We start from the raw sequence: 16,579 nt of genomic DNA on the forward strand, positions 1-16,579 counted from the left end.
ACCTTATTTTACTTTAAACAAATCTCCGATTTGCTATCATCCGGAGGAAATCGACGCAGGTATGCCTCTGTGTCGTCCTTCGCGTTTTTGCTTCAACATAAGAGGATATATCTACCTCCAACGTTTCTGCTCCTATTTTTTTTCTCAAGGGGACTCTTCCTAATTTAATTTGAGAAGAAGGAAAATACATATTTTTCCATACTAGCTCATCATTTGCTGGTCATAGGAATATTTACATATACATTCTCAAGAGGTAAGTATATTCATCAATGGTATGACAATAGTTGTAAAATATTAGTGGACCGTGGGGTCTACCCCCCCTTTGCCATTACTCTAAAGAAATAATGTTTGGTCCTACATGTGTCACCATTAGCTACACTTAAGAGTAAATAGTCACTTGGTCCTATTTTACCATAGTGGCACGTGGATTACATATTCCTTAATAAAAATTATCCATTAATCAATATATTTACTTCCACTAGACGTCCCCCTTAATCAATTATGCACAAAATTAATTCTTTGATCACAATTCACTTAAATAGTAATCATTTTTAATACACTCCATATTCATTGTCATGATCATGTGACATAGCAGTAGTCCATAGCCCCTTTTGGTACACACAAAATATTATTTCCAATCACCGTCATTCCACTTTCGAGTCCTAAATAATTTCGGGACGTCATTCCTTTTACACATTGATCTCTTGATTCCCATACTTGAATATGACTAAATCCTTGAGGCTCGGATAAATTTGCTCATGTTGGACGGTCAAATTTTCTAGTCCAAAATGCAGGATATTATAGCTTGGACCGTATTTCATTCAAATAAATTTCAAACCTCAGCGAAACTTATTTTCTTCGATTTGATTAACTTCTAATATTTACAACACATCGGTACCATCACTCAAACCACCTATAAGCTTGGGGAATAACCTCATTTCAGTAACTAATGTTATTTAACTCGCACGCTTTCCAACGCATGAAAACACGGGATGTAACAGAATAAAAACTGTATAAAGGATGGGACAGGGCCCCGTCATACCCATGTGCATGTACATCTCAAAAGGCTAGCATACCAAAACAAACTGCAGCTCCGGATCAATGGAGCGCACTGACCACTGTTGGATAGAAGTTCTACTAAGCTGGACCACCTATCGGTCTACCTGAACTTGCGGGTATGAACGCAGCCCCCCAGAGCGACGGGGAGTCAGTACGGATAATGTACCGAGTATGAAAGGAATAAGAACAACATGTATATATAAGAGTCATGAATAAGATCTGAACTCATAGGCTGAAATGAGTATCTGCATGTACTTGTATGAACTAGTATATGTATGTATCGGCATAAAACTCGTATAACATTTAATGCCTTTGTGGGCGCATAATATGCATGCCCATGCCTATCAATGTAGGTCATACATACATATATATATATATATATATATATATATATATATGCTTATATAATGCTTGTCAAGCCTCTATGGCATCCCATCATATCATATCGGCCTCTCTGCGACCATCATCATATACATCACTGCGGTACGTGCAGCCCGATCCTTATATCATCATCATGGTGCACCAACTGATCAGGTGGTAATGCGTATATAACACATATCTATTTCCCCATACCCTATATACATATAATACTTGCGTATATAACGCCTTCTGGTCACGGGTCAATATGCATATATATGAATGAATGTAGTGCGTGAGTAAACTGGCTACATAAAATAGAGCGGACCCATGAACAGAAGGAACAATCATTAACGGGGTACATGAACATCAAAGACTGAAGTACTCCTAATACTTCTAAGAGTAGAGTAATATGAAAGCTCACTTACTCGTTGTTGGTTCATATCATAAGGTCATACCAAAAGAAAGAAGGGATAGCCTTAACAAACCTTGAAGTATATCAAATCGTCCAACTTTTACCTCTCGAACTTGTAAGTCTACAATTAAGATAACATAGGCCTTAATTAGACTATTTACCTTGCTTTCTAACCATCTTTAGATACATATAGAGCTTAACGAACTGTCGACAATAATTTCCTTGTAAGCTCAACAACTCTTCGACTTCCCATTCGATCCAACATCAACCACAATACCCACAAGAACAATGACAACACTTATCTATTAAAATATACTTAAATCAATTCCCAATCATCTCTTAAAAATAGCCCCAAATCACTATCTTACCCTTCATCAACTTACCACTTCCATAAGTATCCTCTCTTCACTTAAAACCACTAAAACTCTTGATAATTAACTTAAATACAAGGGTAGAAATCATTTACATACCTTGAGGGGTCTAAGATTTCAAGGATCAACTTCAACTCCAACTCCCTAAGCTTCATAACTTGAAGAAACCCTAGAAACAACCTTCCTTTCCACAAGCTCGGGCTTACAGGGCTCGGATCTTACCAAATCTCCACTAATAATGATAGAAAATGTTGGGAGTAAATATACTAGGGTTTTACTATGGCTTGGAAGAGATAAAATAAGAATTAAAATCGTGGACCACATATTTATACTTGGAAATAAAAAGTCCCAGCGGTACGGTTCGACGAGCTGGTCGATGACCCGTCGACGTGTCGATGGTCCGTCGACCTACGCCTGCAGATTTTAAGGTTGCGGAACCCTATCGTCGCATCACAACGACGGTCCGTCGACCATGTCGACTGACCGTCGACGATGACTGGTGTCTGCATATTTCTTAGATTCAGCTCAGGTCGCGTCGATTCGATTCATTCAACTTCTAATCCTGTAAATTACCAGGAATACCTGCTGGTACCCTTGTATGTAGGGTAAGACACTTTTCATCTCCAAAACTCAGACACGAGTCTCAATTCCAAAGGCATACCCGGCTATGAAACCATAGGTTCTACTATGACGAGAACGAGAGACGTAACATTCTCCCCTCTTAGGAACATTCATCCTCGAATGTTCAAACAATCATGGGTTATAAAATTTTTGCTAGAGTTTTCCCTGTACATATATCAATTCAACCTGACGCAGCAACCAAAACGATGCCACACAGGGCCACATACTACAACATACAATACCATGGCCTCACACGACCAATCACGAGAACTGAAAATGGAATAATACCTGGTGGTGATGATACCTTAGACTGAACCTCCTGTGCTGCTGGAAACAAATGCGGATACTTAATCTTCATTGCCTCTTTCGCTTCCTAAGTCACCTCCTCAATATTCTTATTTCTCTACAAAACTTTAACTGAAGATACATTCTTGGTTCGTATCGACGAACCTGCCTGTCCAATATAGTCACCGGAACCTCTTCGTAGGATAACTGCTCGGTCACCTGGATATCATCTACTGGTACAACTCTTGAAGGATCTCCGATGCATTTACGAAGCATAGACATATGAAATACCAGATGTACAGACTCTAACTCAGAAGGCAATTTTAGCTCATATGCCACCTTACCCACAGTACGAATGATCTTATATGGCCCAATATATCGAGGGCTCAACTTACCCTTCTTGCCAAACCTCATCACTCCCTTCATAGGCGAAACTTTCAGGAAAACCCAATCACCTATCTCAAACTCTAACTTGCGTCGTCGATTATCCGTATAGGATTTATGTCGACTCTGTGCTATTAGCAATCTTTCTCGGATCATTTTCACCTTATCAACTGCTTGCTGAATTAAGTCTAGGCCTACTGACTGATTCTCCTCAATATCAAACCATCCTATGGGCGATCTACATGTCCACCCATATAAGGCCTCAGAAGGAGCCATCTGAATACTGGAATGATAACTGTTGTTTTATGCAAACTCGATAAGAGGCAAATGATCATCCCAGCTACCTTGGAAGTCAATCACACAAGCTCTCAACATATCCTCAAGTGTCTGTATAGTACGCTCCGCCTGTCCATCTGTCTGCGGATGAAACGCAGTACTAAGACTCACCTGAGTCCCCAATCCATTCTGAAAAGACTTCCAGAAATTGGCTGTGAACTGTGTTCCCCTATCTGAGATAATGGTCGCGGGAACACGATGAAGTAGTACAATCTCTTTAAGGTAAAGCTTCGCATAATCCTCGGCCGCACAAGTAGTCCTGACAGGTAGGAAATGGGCTAACTTTGTAAGCCTATCAACTATGACCCATATCAAATCATACTTCCGCTGAGTACGGGGCAAACCTGCAATAAAATCCATGTTAATTACCTCTAACTTCCATGTCAGAATCTTCATAGCCTGTAATAGACCTCCCGGCTTCTGGTGTTCTATTTTGACCTGCTGATAATTTGGATACTGAGCAACAAATTCTGCTATATCTCTTTTCATACCATCCCACCAATAAACTTCCTTGAGATCATGGTACAACTTTGTTGAGCCTGGATGAATAGAATAGCGAGAATGATGAGATTCCCCCATAACTTGCTAACGAAGTCCTGCAATATTAGGAACACATAATCTATCTCGATATCTGAGCACTCCATCACATGTAATTACAAAGGGTGTCTTTTCTTTCTGAGGTGCTGTATCTCGGTAATGAACTAGGACAGGGTCCTCGTACTGACGTTCTTTTATTTCTCTTTACCAAGGATGACACCACTGTGTCTTAAATAGTAACTCCTGCATCACCTGAATCTATCAATCGAAATTCGAGGCTAGCTAATCGATGAACTTCACGAACCATTTCTCTTTTCCCTGGCGACACATATGACAAGCTACCCATGGATTTACGACTGAGGGCATCGGCTACTACATTAGCTTTCCCGGGATGGTACAGAATATCCACATCATAGTCTTTCAACCACTCTAACCATCGCCTCTGATGCAAATTCAAGTCCTTCTGCTTAAAGATGTACTGGAGGCTCTTATGATCAGTATAGATATCAACATGGACACCGTATAAGTAGTGCCTCCATATTTTCAAAGCATGAATCACTGCCGCTAGCTCAAGATCATGGGTTGGATAATTCTTCTCGTGCTTCTTCAGCTGTCTAGAAGCATAAGCGACAACCTTACCGTGCTGCATCAACACACAGCCCAATCTAATACCTGAAGCATCACAATATACCACATAGCCATCTGCTCCTTCTGGAAGAGTCAAAACAGGTGCTGAAGTCAACTTATCCTTCAACATTTGAAAACTCTGCTCACAAGTATCTGTCCATTGGAACTTAGCTGATTTCTGAGTCAACTTAGTCAATGGGGCTGAAAGAGAGGAAAATCCTTCTACAAACCTTCTATAATATCCTGCCAGGCCCAAGAAACTACGTATCTCTATTGGTGTCGTGGGCCTTGGCCAATTCTTCATAGCCTCAATCTTTTGGGCATCCACTCTAATGCCTTCCTCTGAAATAATGTGACCCAGAAAAAACACAGAGTTGAACCAGAACTCACACTTGGAAAACTTGGCATATAGCTCTCTTTTTCGAAGAACTCCAAGCACTGTTCGTAGATGCTCTGCATGTTCAGCCTCTGACGGTGAATAAACCAGAATATCATCTATAAACACAATCACAAACAAATCTAGGAAGGGTCTGAATACACAATTCATCAAATCCATGAATACGGCTGGGGCATTAGTTAACTCGAACAACATAACACGGAACTCATAGTGGCCATATCTAGTTCGGAATGCCGTCTTTGGAATATCCTCTTCCTTCACCCTAACTTGATGATATCCTAACCTTAGGTCTATCTTCGAGAAGTATTTAGCGCCTTGTAACTGATCAAATAAATCATCAATCATTGGGAGCGGATACTTATTCTTTACAGTCACTTTATTCAATTGCCTACAATTAATACATATTCGCAAAGAGCCATCCTTTTTTCTTACAAATAATACCCGTGCTTCCCCACGGTGATGTGATAGGCCTAATAAAGCCCTTCTCAAGAAAATCTTTCAACTGCTCCTTCAATTTTTTCAACTCCGCAGGTGCTATCCTATAAGGAGGAATAGATATTGGCTTAGTATCTGGCAATAGATCAATAGTAAAATCAATCTCTCTCTCTCTGGGGGGGAATGCCTGGAAGCTCATCTGGAAACACCCCTGGTAACTCATTAACCACAGGAATAGACTAAAGGGTTGGTGACTCTGCTTGCACATCCTGAACCCGAACCAGGTGATAAATGTACCCTTTTTCTGATGATCTTCCTTGCTTTAAGGTAGGAAATAAACCTACCCCTCGGCAAAGCAGCATTGCCCTTCCACTGTAGGACTGGCTCGCTTGGGAACTTAAATCGAACTACCTTTGCTCTGCAATCAACATTGGCATAACAGAAAGCCAACTAATCCATACCCATAATAACATAGAAATCAATCATATCTAACTCAATCAGATCTGCTACGGTACGACGGTTACCAACTATAACAACACAGCCCCTGTATACTCGCTTAGCTATAACTGGATCACCAATTGGCGTAGATATCTCAAAAGGTTTAATCAACTCGGGCTCTATCCCAAACTTGTCGGCAACAAAGGGCGTAACATATGATAAAGTGGAACCTGGGTCAATCAGTGCATACACATCATAGGAGGAGACTGATAATATACCTGTAACAACATCAGGAGATGTCTCATGATCCTGTCTATCGGCTAGTGCATATACGCGGTGCTGAGGACCGCTCGAGCTGGATGCTCCACTCCTCCCTCTACCTCGTCCTATTGGTGTCTGAGAAAATTGCCCTGAAGGGCGCACTGTAGAAGATGAACCAGCTACGGACCCGGTGGGCTGAACCATACTCCTACTCTCTCTCATTGGACACTATCGCACCCTGTGATCTAGCTGGCCACAAGCATAACAACCCTCTGATCCTAGTCAACACTGACCCGCGTGTAACTTGCCACACTGGGCACACCACGGCAAAGGGGGTCTCATCTGGCCTGACTCTAGTTTGTACTGAGAGCCTGCTACTCTAGAACTCTGGCCCGCTCCGAAATAAGAAGACCGATCAAAATTCGGACCTGAAAATCGTGGAGGTACGCTCCCGACCGAATGGAATGGATATTGGGGATACTGCTGTCTCTGTCCTCCCCTAGACTCACCCCCAATATCTAAAGATCTGTCCCTCTTGCCATAGTCTCGGTCACGGTCACGTTCTATCCTCCGTTGAGGCTTGCGGTCCTCCAAATTCTGTGCATATGCCTGTATATGGGAGATATCCATGCCCGACTCACTACTAAAAAAACTGGAATTAGCTACAAAGTTTGTCACTAATACGTCGCTATATTGCTGTATCTAACGTATATATGTCGCTAATCCGTCATTAAATACACACAATAGCGATGGATTTTTTCTTTGTTCGCCCACGAGAATTCGTCCGTCGCTAAATCTATTTTTTTTTTAATAGTGACGTAATGCGAAAACTCGGTCGTACAAAGCATCTATCAAATGCATCCCTAGACCATCCACAAAACGATGAACTCTGTCCTCCATCTCAACCACCATGGCTGGAGCATATCTGGCCATAGAATCAAAATACACACAATACTCCTGGACACTCATACTGCCCTGCTCAATACATAAGAACCTATCTGCACGGGCTCATCAGACCTCTGGTGGTAAATAATGGCGAATAAAAGCATCCGAAAACTCTTGCCAAACCTTTGGAGGGGCATTCTCTCCACAGATAACTCACCAGTCCGATATCAGCAAATATCTGTACTGCAATATCACGAAGCCTATACGAAGCCAACTCCACGGACTCGACCTCATCCGCATGCATAACCCTCAAGGTCCTCTGCATACCATCAATGAAATCCTGGGGGTTCATATTTTGCTTTATCACGAAAAACTCTGGACGATCTAGCCCGAGGAAAGTCTTAACCATCGCACGATCTAAGAGAGAAAAAATGACATCATCCTAAATGTCCTGTAGCCTCATATTTATAAGTGTGGTGCACAACACACCCATAAACAAGACCCTACTAGACACGGTCTGTAGACAACCCTAGAACGAAACCGCTCTGATACCACTTCTGTCACGACCAAAACCGATGAGTCGTGATGAATGTCTGACCTCTAGTGACCAAGCACTCTTATACTCATAGAAGAACATCAAGGGCCCACAAGCGACTTAAACTGATCTCATACTGCCTCATAAATAGGTGACATCATGAACTCTATACAACCTGTATATACATAATCGTGCTGAAAGAACAGTGCAAGCTAGCTAGGCTGCTACATATACTGTACATAAAAGAATAGAAGCCGACAAGGCTACATCATCTGACTAATACATACAACGTTCACTCTGCGGAATAAAATCGTAGTAAAGGACGGGACAGGGCCCCGTCATACCCATGTGCATGTACATCTCAAAAGGCTAGCATACCAAAACAGACTGCAACTCCGAATCAATGGAGCGCACTGACCACTGTTGGATAGAAGTTCTACTAAGTTGGACCACACCGTCGTACCTCGAACTGCGCCGGTATGAACGCGACCCCCCGCAGCAACGGGGAGTCGGTACGGATAATGTACCGAGTATGAAAAGCATAAGAACAACATGTATATATATATATCATGAATAAGATCGAACTCATAAAATGAGTATCCGTACGTACTTGTATGAACTAGTATACGTATGTATCGACGCATAAACCCGTATAACCGACGCGGCCTGCCTCCGCGGGCGCATAATATGCATGCTTATGCCTATCAATGTAGGTCATATATATATATAATGCCTGTCAAGCCTCTAGAGCATCCCATCATATCATATCGGCCTCTCTGCGGCCATCATCATATACATCGCTGCGGTACGTGCAGCCCGATCCTTATATCATCATCATGGTGCACCAACTGATCAGGTGGTAATGCGTATATAACGCCTATCCATTTCCCCATACCCCATATACATATAATACTTGCGTATATAACGCCTTCTGGTCACGGGTCAATATGCATATATATGAATGAATGTAATGCGTGAGTAACTGGATACATAAAGCTGGACACATGAACAGAAGGAACAATCATAAACGGGGTACATGAACATCAAAGACTGAAGTACTCTAATCTTCTAAAGAGTAATATGGAAGCTCGCTTACTCGTTTTTGGTTCATATCATAAGGTCATGCCAAAAGAAAGAAGGGATAGTCTTAAATACCTTGAAGTATATCAAATCATCCAACTTTTACCTCTCGAACTTGTAAGTCTACAATTAAGATAACATGGGCCTTAATTAGACTATTTACCTTGCTTTCTAACCATCTTTAGATACATATAGAGCTTAACGAATTGTAGACAATAATTTCCTTGTAAGCTCAACAACTCTTCGACTTCCCATTCGATCCAATATCAACCACAATACCCACAACAACAATGACAACACTTACATATTAAAATATACTTAAATCCATTCCTAATCATCTCTTAAAAATAACCCCAAATCACTATCTTACCCTTCATCAACTTACCACTACTATAAGTATCCTCTCTTCACTTAAAACCACTAAAACTCTTGATAATTAACTTAAATACAAGGGTACAAATCATTTACATACGTTGAGGGGTCTAAGATTTCAAGGATCAACTTCAACTCTAACTCCCTAAGCTTCACAACTTGAAGAAACCCTAGAAACAACCTTCCTTTCCACAAGCTCGGGCTTACGGGGCTCGGATCTTACCAAATCTCCACTAATAATGATAGAAAATGTTGGGAGCAAATATACTAGGGTTTTTCTCTAGCTTGGAAGAGAGAAAATGAGAATTAAAATCGTGGACCACATATTTATACTTGGAAATAAAAAGTTCCAGCAGTACGGTTCGACGAGCGGATCGACGACTCGTCGTCGTGTCGACGGTTCGTCGACTTGCTCGTCGACCTACGCTTGCAGATTTCAAGGCTGCGGAATCCTGTCGATGCCGCACAACGACGGTCCGTCGACCATATCAACGGCCTGTCGATGATGACTGGTGTTTGCAGATTTCTCAGATTCAGCTCAGGTTGCGTCGATTCTATTCGTTCAACTTCTAATCCTGTAAATTACCAGGAATACCTGCTGGTACCCTTGTACGCAGGGTAAGACACTTTCCATCTGCAAAACTTGGACACAGGTCCCAATTCCAAAGGCATACCCGACTATGAAACCATAGGTTCTACTATGACGAGAACGAGAGGCGTAACACATTCCGAATCGTATCAAAGAGAATGTCTCATTGAAGGACTGAAGCAAACCTCCATGATAACATCTCAGTATGTGTTTATATGATGATGGTATCATAGATGTTTTTTGTAAGGAAAGTGTTTTTTTTTTAATAAATGGACATGATCCTCCATGATACTCTGTCAATATATTATATATATATATATATATATATATATATATATATATATATATATATATATATATATATATATATATATATATATATGGTTTCATAGAGGAGGCGATGAGTGTCTTTGAAGAAATGAAAGAAGTCCTCTGTGATACCATCATGGGATATAAGAGATAGGGCGATACCATGTTAGTATCATAATTTTGGGGGCATCTGGGTAAATAGTCATAGGGACATGAAAGTAGGGGGCATTTTCGGGTAATTATTTTGCCTGCAGTGGGCATTTGTGTTATTTTCCCAACAATTATTTACGACACTAAGAAAGGTCAAGGTGCATTAAGAAGTAGTGCAAGATTTCATTGAAAGAAATAAAAAATAGATTTAATTTGCCTTCAAAATCATTCGAAATATTAGAAATATAGACTTTTTTCATTAATTTAATTGATACTTAATTACAGTGTAGTGAAAACTAAAAATAAAGCCAGAGCGTTTGCCGGATGAATTCTACTTTTGTAATGTCAGTCAGGTTGAAAAAGAGGGCTAACACTAGACAGACTCTCACCTTTCATCAAACTGACCTATCAACAAAAAAAATCAAGTTCGTTTGTTTGTTTGTTTTTTTTTTTTTTTTTTTTTTTGGCAAAACGTCAATTTATTTTAATAGTTAGTTCTATTTCAATATTTTAACAAAAAGCTGAAATATTTTTGAAGTTGAAGAAGTGTTGAGGAGTATGTCTGACCGGCTAAACCTCTTCATTCACTCATAACAAATCACATATCTTTAAAAAAAAAAAAAAAAAAAAAAAAAACGCATCAACTACGCACAGATATCTTTGATTTTAATTTTTTACTAACTTTTGTTTTTGAAATAAAAAGGAACTTTTTCCAGAACATGTCCAAAGTTATTTGATACTAGGAAAGAGATGGCAGTTGATACCAAAGTTTTACTTTTGAATTGAAAAAAAATTAAAGATAAATTCTACCACTACTCCACTAGTATAATTGAAACTGAACAGAAATTTACTTCAAGAAAGTCTTACCTAAACACCTACCACCGAATACGAATACAAAGGTTCAATGCTCAGCCAACGTTCTCACTCTCAAGTCTCAACTAATTTTTCTCCTTTTTGCTTAGCCCCTTAAATATTTTTTCTTTTACTTCACTACTATGAGAGGATATTATAAATACAAAAATGGAAAAGGTTTAAATATATCCTTAAAGTATTTGAAATTGAGCAAATATGCTCTCCAATTGATAATTTAGCTCACATAAGTCCTTATCGTTCAATAGTTGGTTCAAATATGGCTTAATTTAACAGGAACATCTAATTACCTCAATTAGCTGATTAATAAGCGAAAAATGGTCAAATATGCTCTTCAAGTATGTGAAATTTTCCTCCTTCCAAACCCACTGATTTTTTAAAACAGTATTCTCCGCAGAAAAAATTGACTCTTGCGTATTGTTATATTAAAAATAATTGATTTAGACACTACAATTAAATTTTTAACGCAAGCTCCGCTACCTTATTTTTATTTTTTATAATAACATGAATCGTCCTTAACTATGATAGAACTGTAGTGCGGATACATGAATCAATTGAACAAAACTCTAGAAACTGAAGAATAAAAATGTATTTATAAATTATAATTTTCATCACTGAAGATATGAGCATTTGTTACAACGATATGTTGTTTAGATCTTTAGTGTGTAAGGAAAATAACAATATTAACTTAAGCTAACTATTTATATTCAAACTTAGAAATTGGTGTTTGATTTGGGTTGTTACGTAAACACTAGTAGAAAAGAGATGTTAAATCTGTACATGTTAAAGAAATATTAAAATATTAACGAAAGATATATTTGCTCAATTTCGCATACTTTAAGAGCATATTTGACCTTTTTTTACTCATTAATCCCTTAATTAGATTAATACGGTCTCCATTTAAATAAGAGCGTATTTGAACGAACTATTAGACGGTACCGACATGTACGAGTTAATCTATTAATAGCACACATATTTGCCCAATTCAAATATTTTAACAGCAATATTTGAATTTTTTGCTATTTGTCTTTTTTTTTTTTATTATTTATTTATTTATTTATTTAAAGGAAGCTATTGTATTAAGGCGAGTATGTGCACGCGAGGTGAAGTGCACGTGGAGAGCTTCAACAAAGAGAAGAAAATACTCGTATTTTATATTACTACTACTATACTATTCTTGTTTAGAACAACTCCTCTCCAAATCTCTCTTTCCTTTTGGTATCACCTTCCTTCTACTACTCCTTTTCCATAAATAAAATCTATTTCACCCTCTATTTCTGAAGAAACAAAGCCTAGTAGTCTTTTATACCAAAAATACCCTATTATTTGTATACATATTCTGTTTATATATGTATATAGGGAGGTATACTTTTGCAATATTGTTGGTTCATTGATCTGAACATCATATCAACAAAAGAAATAACAGGTAGATGGAAATGAGTCGTCTTGCGCCATTATCAGAAGTACCAACAAACGAAGAAGAAAGTGATTCTTGTTCCTCAAAGAAAGCACAGACATGGAGAAACTGGCTTAGAACTCACTTGCCTTTGCTCTTCATCTCTAAGAAATCTGACCTCAGGATTCTCCTCAGTGTTCTTGGCTGCCCTCTCTTTCCTGTTTCTTTTCATCCTAAGATCTCCATTACTCAAGTAAGCCTTCTTCTTTTTTCTGCAAGATTAGATTTTCGTACCCATTTGTTTATTCGGCTTGATTTCTCACCTAATAGTTATTATTTCAGAAAGTCAGATTTCTTCATCATTCCAATTTCCTTCAGTAACTTTATGAGATAATAACTAATTGAAATCAACTCTGGTTTATTCATATTCTTTATACCAAGGGTAAAAGTTAGCATTTTTTTTTAATCTCAAATAGAGTAAATGGAAATAGAAAAAGGATGAATTATTTTACTTTGTGGAAACAAAATAGCGTGTTAAGGCACTGTCCTAGTCCATTCTTGCTTTTGCTTTCTGAGTTGTGAGTTTCTTTCATCTTTTTTCTTTCTGTTGTAGACTGTGAAGCACCCCACCCCTGTTTCCCTTTTGATTTTCCCATTGCGGGGAAATCGAGGAGTTTTCACTCTCAGATAATGCATATTCTACTAATTGGGTTTTACTGATGGATAGTATAGTCATTGATGAAGACACCAATATACTAACAAGAATTTCAACTGTTGATTTCATAAATACAATAAGTTACGTCCACATTTGTGGGGCTAATTGGGTTTTACTGATGGATAGTATAGTCATTGATGAAGACACCAATATACTAACAAGAATTTCAACTGTTGATTTCATAAATACAATAAGTTACGTCCACATTTGTGGGGCTCGATGCACTGTTTGAAGTGAAATAAGCACATGTAAAAATATCAATTTCAAACTAGTACTAGTATTATTAATTGTTCAAAATTACAAAACTGAAAGTAGATGAAATGCAAAAATGTTAGATTGGCGATGTTTGTGGAGGTGGGACACGCACGTGTTCCTATTTATCATTTGTTGTACTACACGGTGACATAGACGAAAATTTAGTGGTCTAAAATTAATAAGAGGGCTTAAATGATTGTACAGTATAGAATGAATATTTGTTTTGTGGTTAGATGACTTAATTTGTTATTTAATGTATGAATAATGTTGCATCACAGGTATCGTCATCAGCTGAATACATAATTCAACACTTCACAGCAGCAAGTGGGTGTAGGAAGATAGAAGGGAAAGTGAAGAACATGTATGTCAGCGGAAAAATGGGAATGGCCATAGTGGACGAGGTTGGATCAACTAGTAGTAGTGCCATTTCACAAAAGGGCTGCTTTGTTTTGTGGCAAATGGTACCTGACAAGTGGTTGATTGAGCTAGTTGTTGGTGCTCACAAAGTTGTAGCTGGTTGTGATGGCAATGTTGCTTGGAGGCACACACCTTGGCTAGGTTCTCATGCTGCCAAAGGCCCCATCCGCCCTCTCCGTCGAGCTCTTCAGGCAAGTCTGAGCTTTCTTACTTGAGGATATGTATTGGGGCTTATTTCATATATATAAAATACTTAATTACTAGGAACTGTATAGCTTTATATGTAAAGAAGAAATGGAAATATTCCCCATAAGTGGCAGGCAAATTTGGATCTTGTTTTTCTATTACCTTTCCCGTGTTCCTACCTCAGTTTTACTTTTCTCATCTCTAAGTGGAAAGCCAACACTAAAGCATGGCCTTCGCCTGTGGTGATGGTGGTACATGTGACCACGCATTTCGCAACTTTTAGACACTACTAAAAAGGCAAAATACATGCATGTACCCCAGAGTATTAACTGGATAGTTTTTCAGTAAAGAACCAATTTCCCTTTGTAGTTTTGGCCATTAATGATAAAATAAAGTAGTGACTGAAGTACTAATCAGGCAAAATATTTTTTTGCTTCTTGTGTTGTGACTCTGTACTGCATTTCTGTAAACTAAGATACTGAAAGAGATACAGTTGTTGGTGTGCTCGGGAATCTTCCTCCTTCATTAAACTCATAAGCAGAAGTCTTACTGGGACCCCATCTTTATTTTATTACATAGATTAAAGACAGAAGATACATAGTACTAGGGTTCATTCAGTGGCGGAGCCACATGCATCCAAGGGGTGTCCCCTCACTGGAAAATTACACTGTGTAGATACGTAAAAAGAATTTTTTATGTATATATACTATGTGTTGAATCCCCTTAGTTTCTTCGTATATTTACTTTTTCATATTTTGACACCCTTAGTAAAAATCCTAGTTCCGCCACTGGGTTCATTTACACTATCAACTTCCAAGTAAACATGATTTGGGTTTGATCTAAAGGTGAAACTTTTCCGTGCAAGATCTAAATTTCTGCCAACTAACAACCTAGGCCTCCAAACTTGAAAATTTGCTTTTGCCAGTTCAGTCATCGAAATCTAACAGTTTGAAAATTTGACATTTATCAAAGAAGCTGAAAAATATGAAGAGATGAGTATGAGAGTAGATTAAGCAAAGTTCTTTGAAATTTAGGGATTGGATGAAACTTTAGCTCATCCAAAGTCCGCTTTAAATAGACTTCGGATGTGCTTTTGGACAAAAAAATCTGATAAAAAAAGTACCATTTAGGGCATGAAAATTCTACATTTTGCAACTTCATGTCAAATCATGTTTCAGAAAATGCAGGTGAATTATTGATTGAAGTAGCGCAGGAAATTCCTGCTCTATATGAGCCAAATAAACGCCTAACGGACGTTAGGCCTGGTCCGTTTAAGTAGGTCCTATAACGCAGTAATTTCCCGTATTAAAGGTAGAAAGTGTAAACCTAGTTTTTGGCAAGCAATTTGGTCGTTTTGGTCTTCTTTTACATCATTTACGTTCCGGACTCTGGAGGTTTGAATTGTACCAGCCTATGCAATTCCATAATGGTAAAGGGATTTTCTTATAAAAATGAAGTAAACAGAAAGGTAAAACTCCTCTTATTCCTAACAAAGAATTGGTGTGTAGGGGCTTGATCCACTGGCTGTAGCAGCAGTTTTCTCTGCAGCGGAATACATTGGTGAAAAGAAAATCTTGGGCATTGATTCCTTTGTTCTAAAATTATGCGCAAATCATCCCGACTTAACTGAAAGGAGTGACAACACAGCAGAGATGATCAAGCATGTCGTCTTTGGTTACTTCAGCCAAAGAAGTGGATTGCTAGTTTATGTAGAAGACTCATACTTGACCAGAATCCAGTCTCCGGGTTCCCCTCCAACGTATTGGGAAACAACAATGGGTACAAAAGTTGAGGACTATCGGCCTGTTGAGGGAGTGATGATCGCACACTCGGGTTGTTCAAGCGTGATTATCACAAGATTTGGGGACAGCTTAAAGGCAGGGCCTGCAATCACCCGAATGGAAGAGACGTATATCATTGATGATGTTGCATTCAGCGTCCCCGGCCTCTCTATTGACTCCTTCATTCCTCCTCAAGGATTAAACAAGGACTATCCTGACCACGATCTTCACTCCAGCTCACCATTACATCCATAATAATCGCATAGATATTGTTACTTCTGACCTACGTACTTTTAACAAGTGATCCTTCCTTATATTGTGTATATATATGCTGCAAAACTGAATTCCTCAAGACTGGTTTTTTATTTTTTCTTAATGACTAGTAGTTTCATTTGGTATTTTTCCTCTTTGTTCTGTTTTGTATGCTAACGGAGCGTCATAGGAAATGCATTAATATTTTTTTTGGGAGTAATTCTTGAGCTTGCTGTATCGATGTAGGACTGATTTGGCATATCC

General features: G+C 38.7%; 1 protein-coding gene across 1 annotated transcript; it reads left to right on the top strand.

Annotated features, from left to right (window-relative positions):
* The first annotated feature begins 12,743 nt into the window (after window positions 1-12,743).
* Window positions 12,744-16,318, top strand: LOC132042898 (uncharacterized). The gene is made up of 3 exons (XM_059433406.1): window positions 12,744-12,962; window positions 13,958-14,287; window positions 15,791-16,318. Exons 1-3 carry the CDS (start codon window positions 12,744-12,746, stop codon window positions 16,316-16,318), a joined length of 1,077 nt encoding a protein of 358 aa, XP_059289389.1.
* The last annotated feature ends 261 nt before the right edge of the window (window positions 16,319-16,579 follow it).

Source organism: Lycium ferocissimum, unplaced genomic scaffold (genome assembly GCF_029784015.1).
Source record: "Lycium ferocissimum isolate CSIRO_LF1 unplaced genomic scaffold, AGI_CSIRO_Lferr_CH_V1 ctg19088, whole genome shotgun sequence".
Classification (NCBI taxonomy): Eukaryota; Viridiplantae; Streptophyta; class Magnoliopsida; order Solanales; family Solanaceae; genus Lycium; species Lycium ferocissimum.

Excerpts from the sequence above, each read along its gene's own strand:
- LOC132042898 (XM_059433406.1), top strand. The coding sequence starts at position 12,744 with ATGGAAATGAGTCGTCTTGCGCCATTATCAGAAGTACCAACAAACGAA. Across the intron at positions 12,963-13,957 it reads CTAAGATCTCCATTACTCAA|GTATCGTCATCAGCTGAATA; the intron begins GTAAGCCTTCTT and ends GTTGCATCACAG. Across the intron at positions 14,288-15,790 it reads CTCTCCGTCGAGCTCTTCAG|GGGCTTGATCCACTGGCTGT; the intron begins GCAAGTCTGAGC and ends ATTGGTGTGTAG.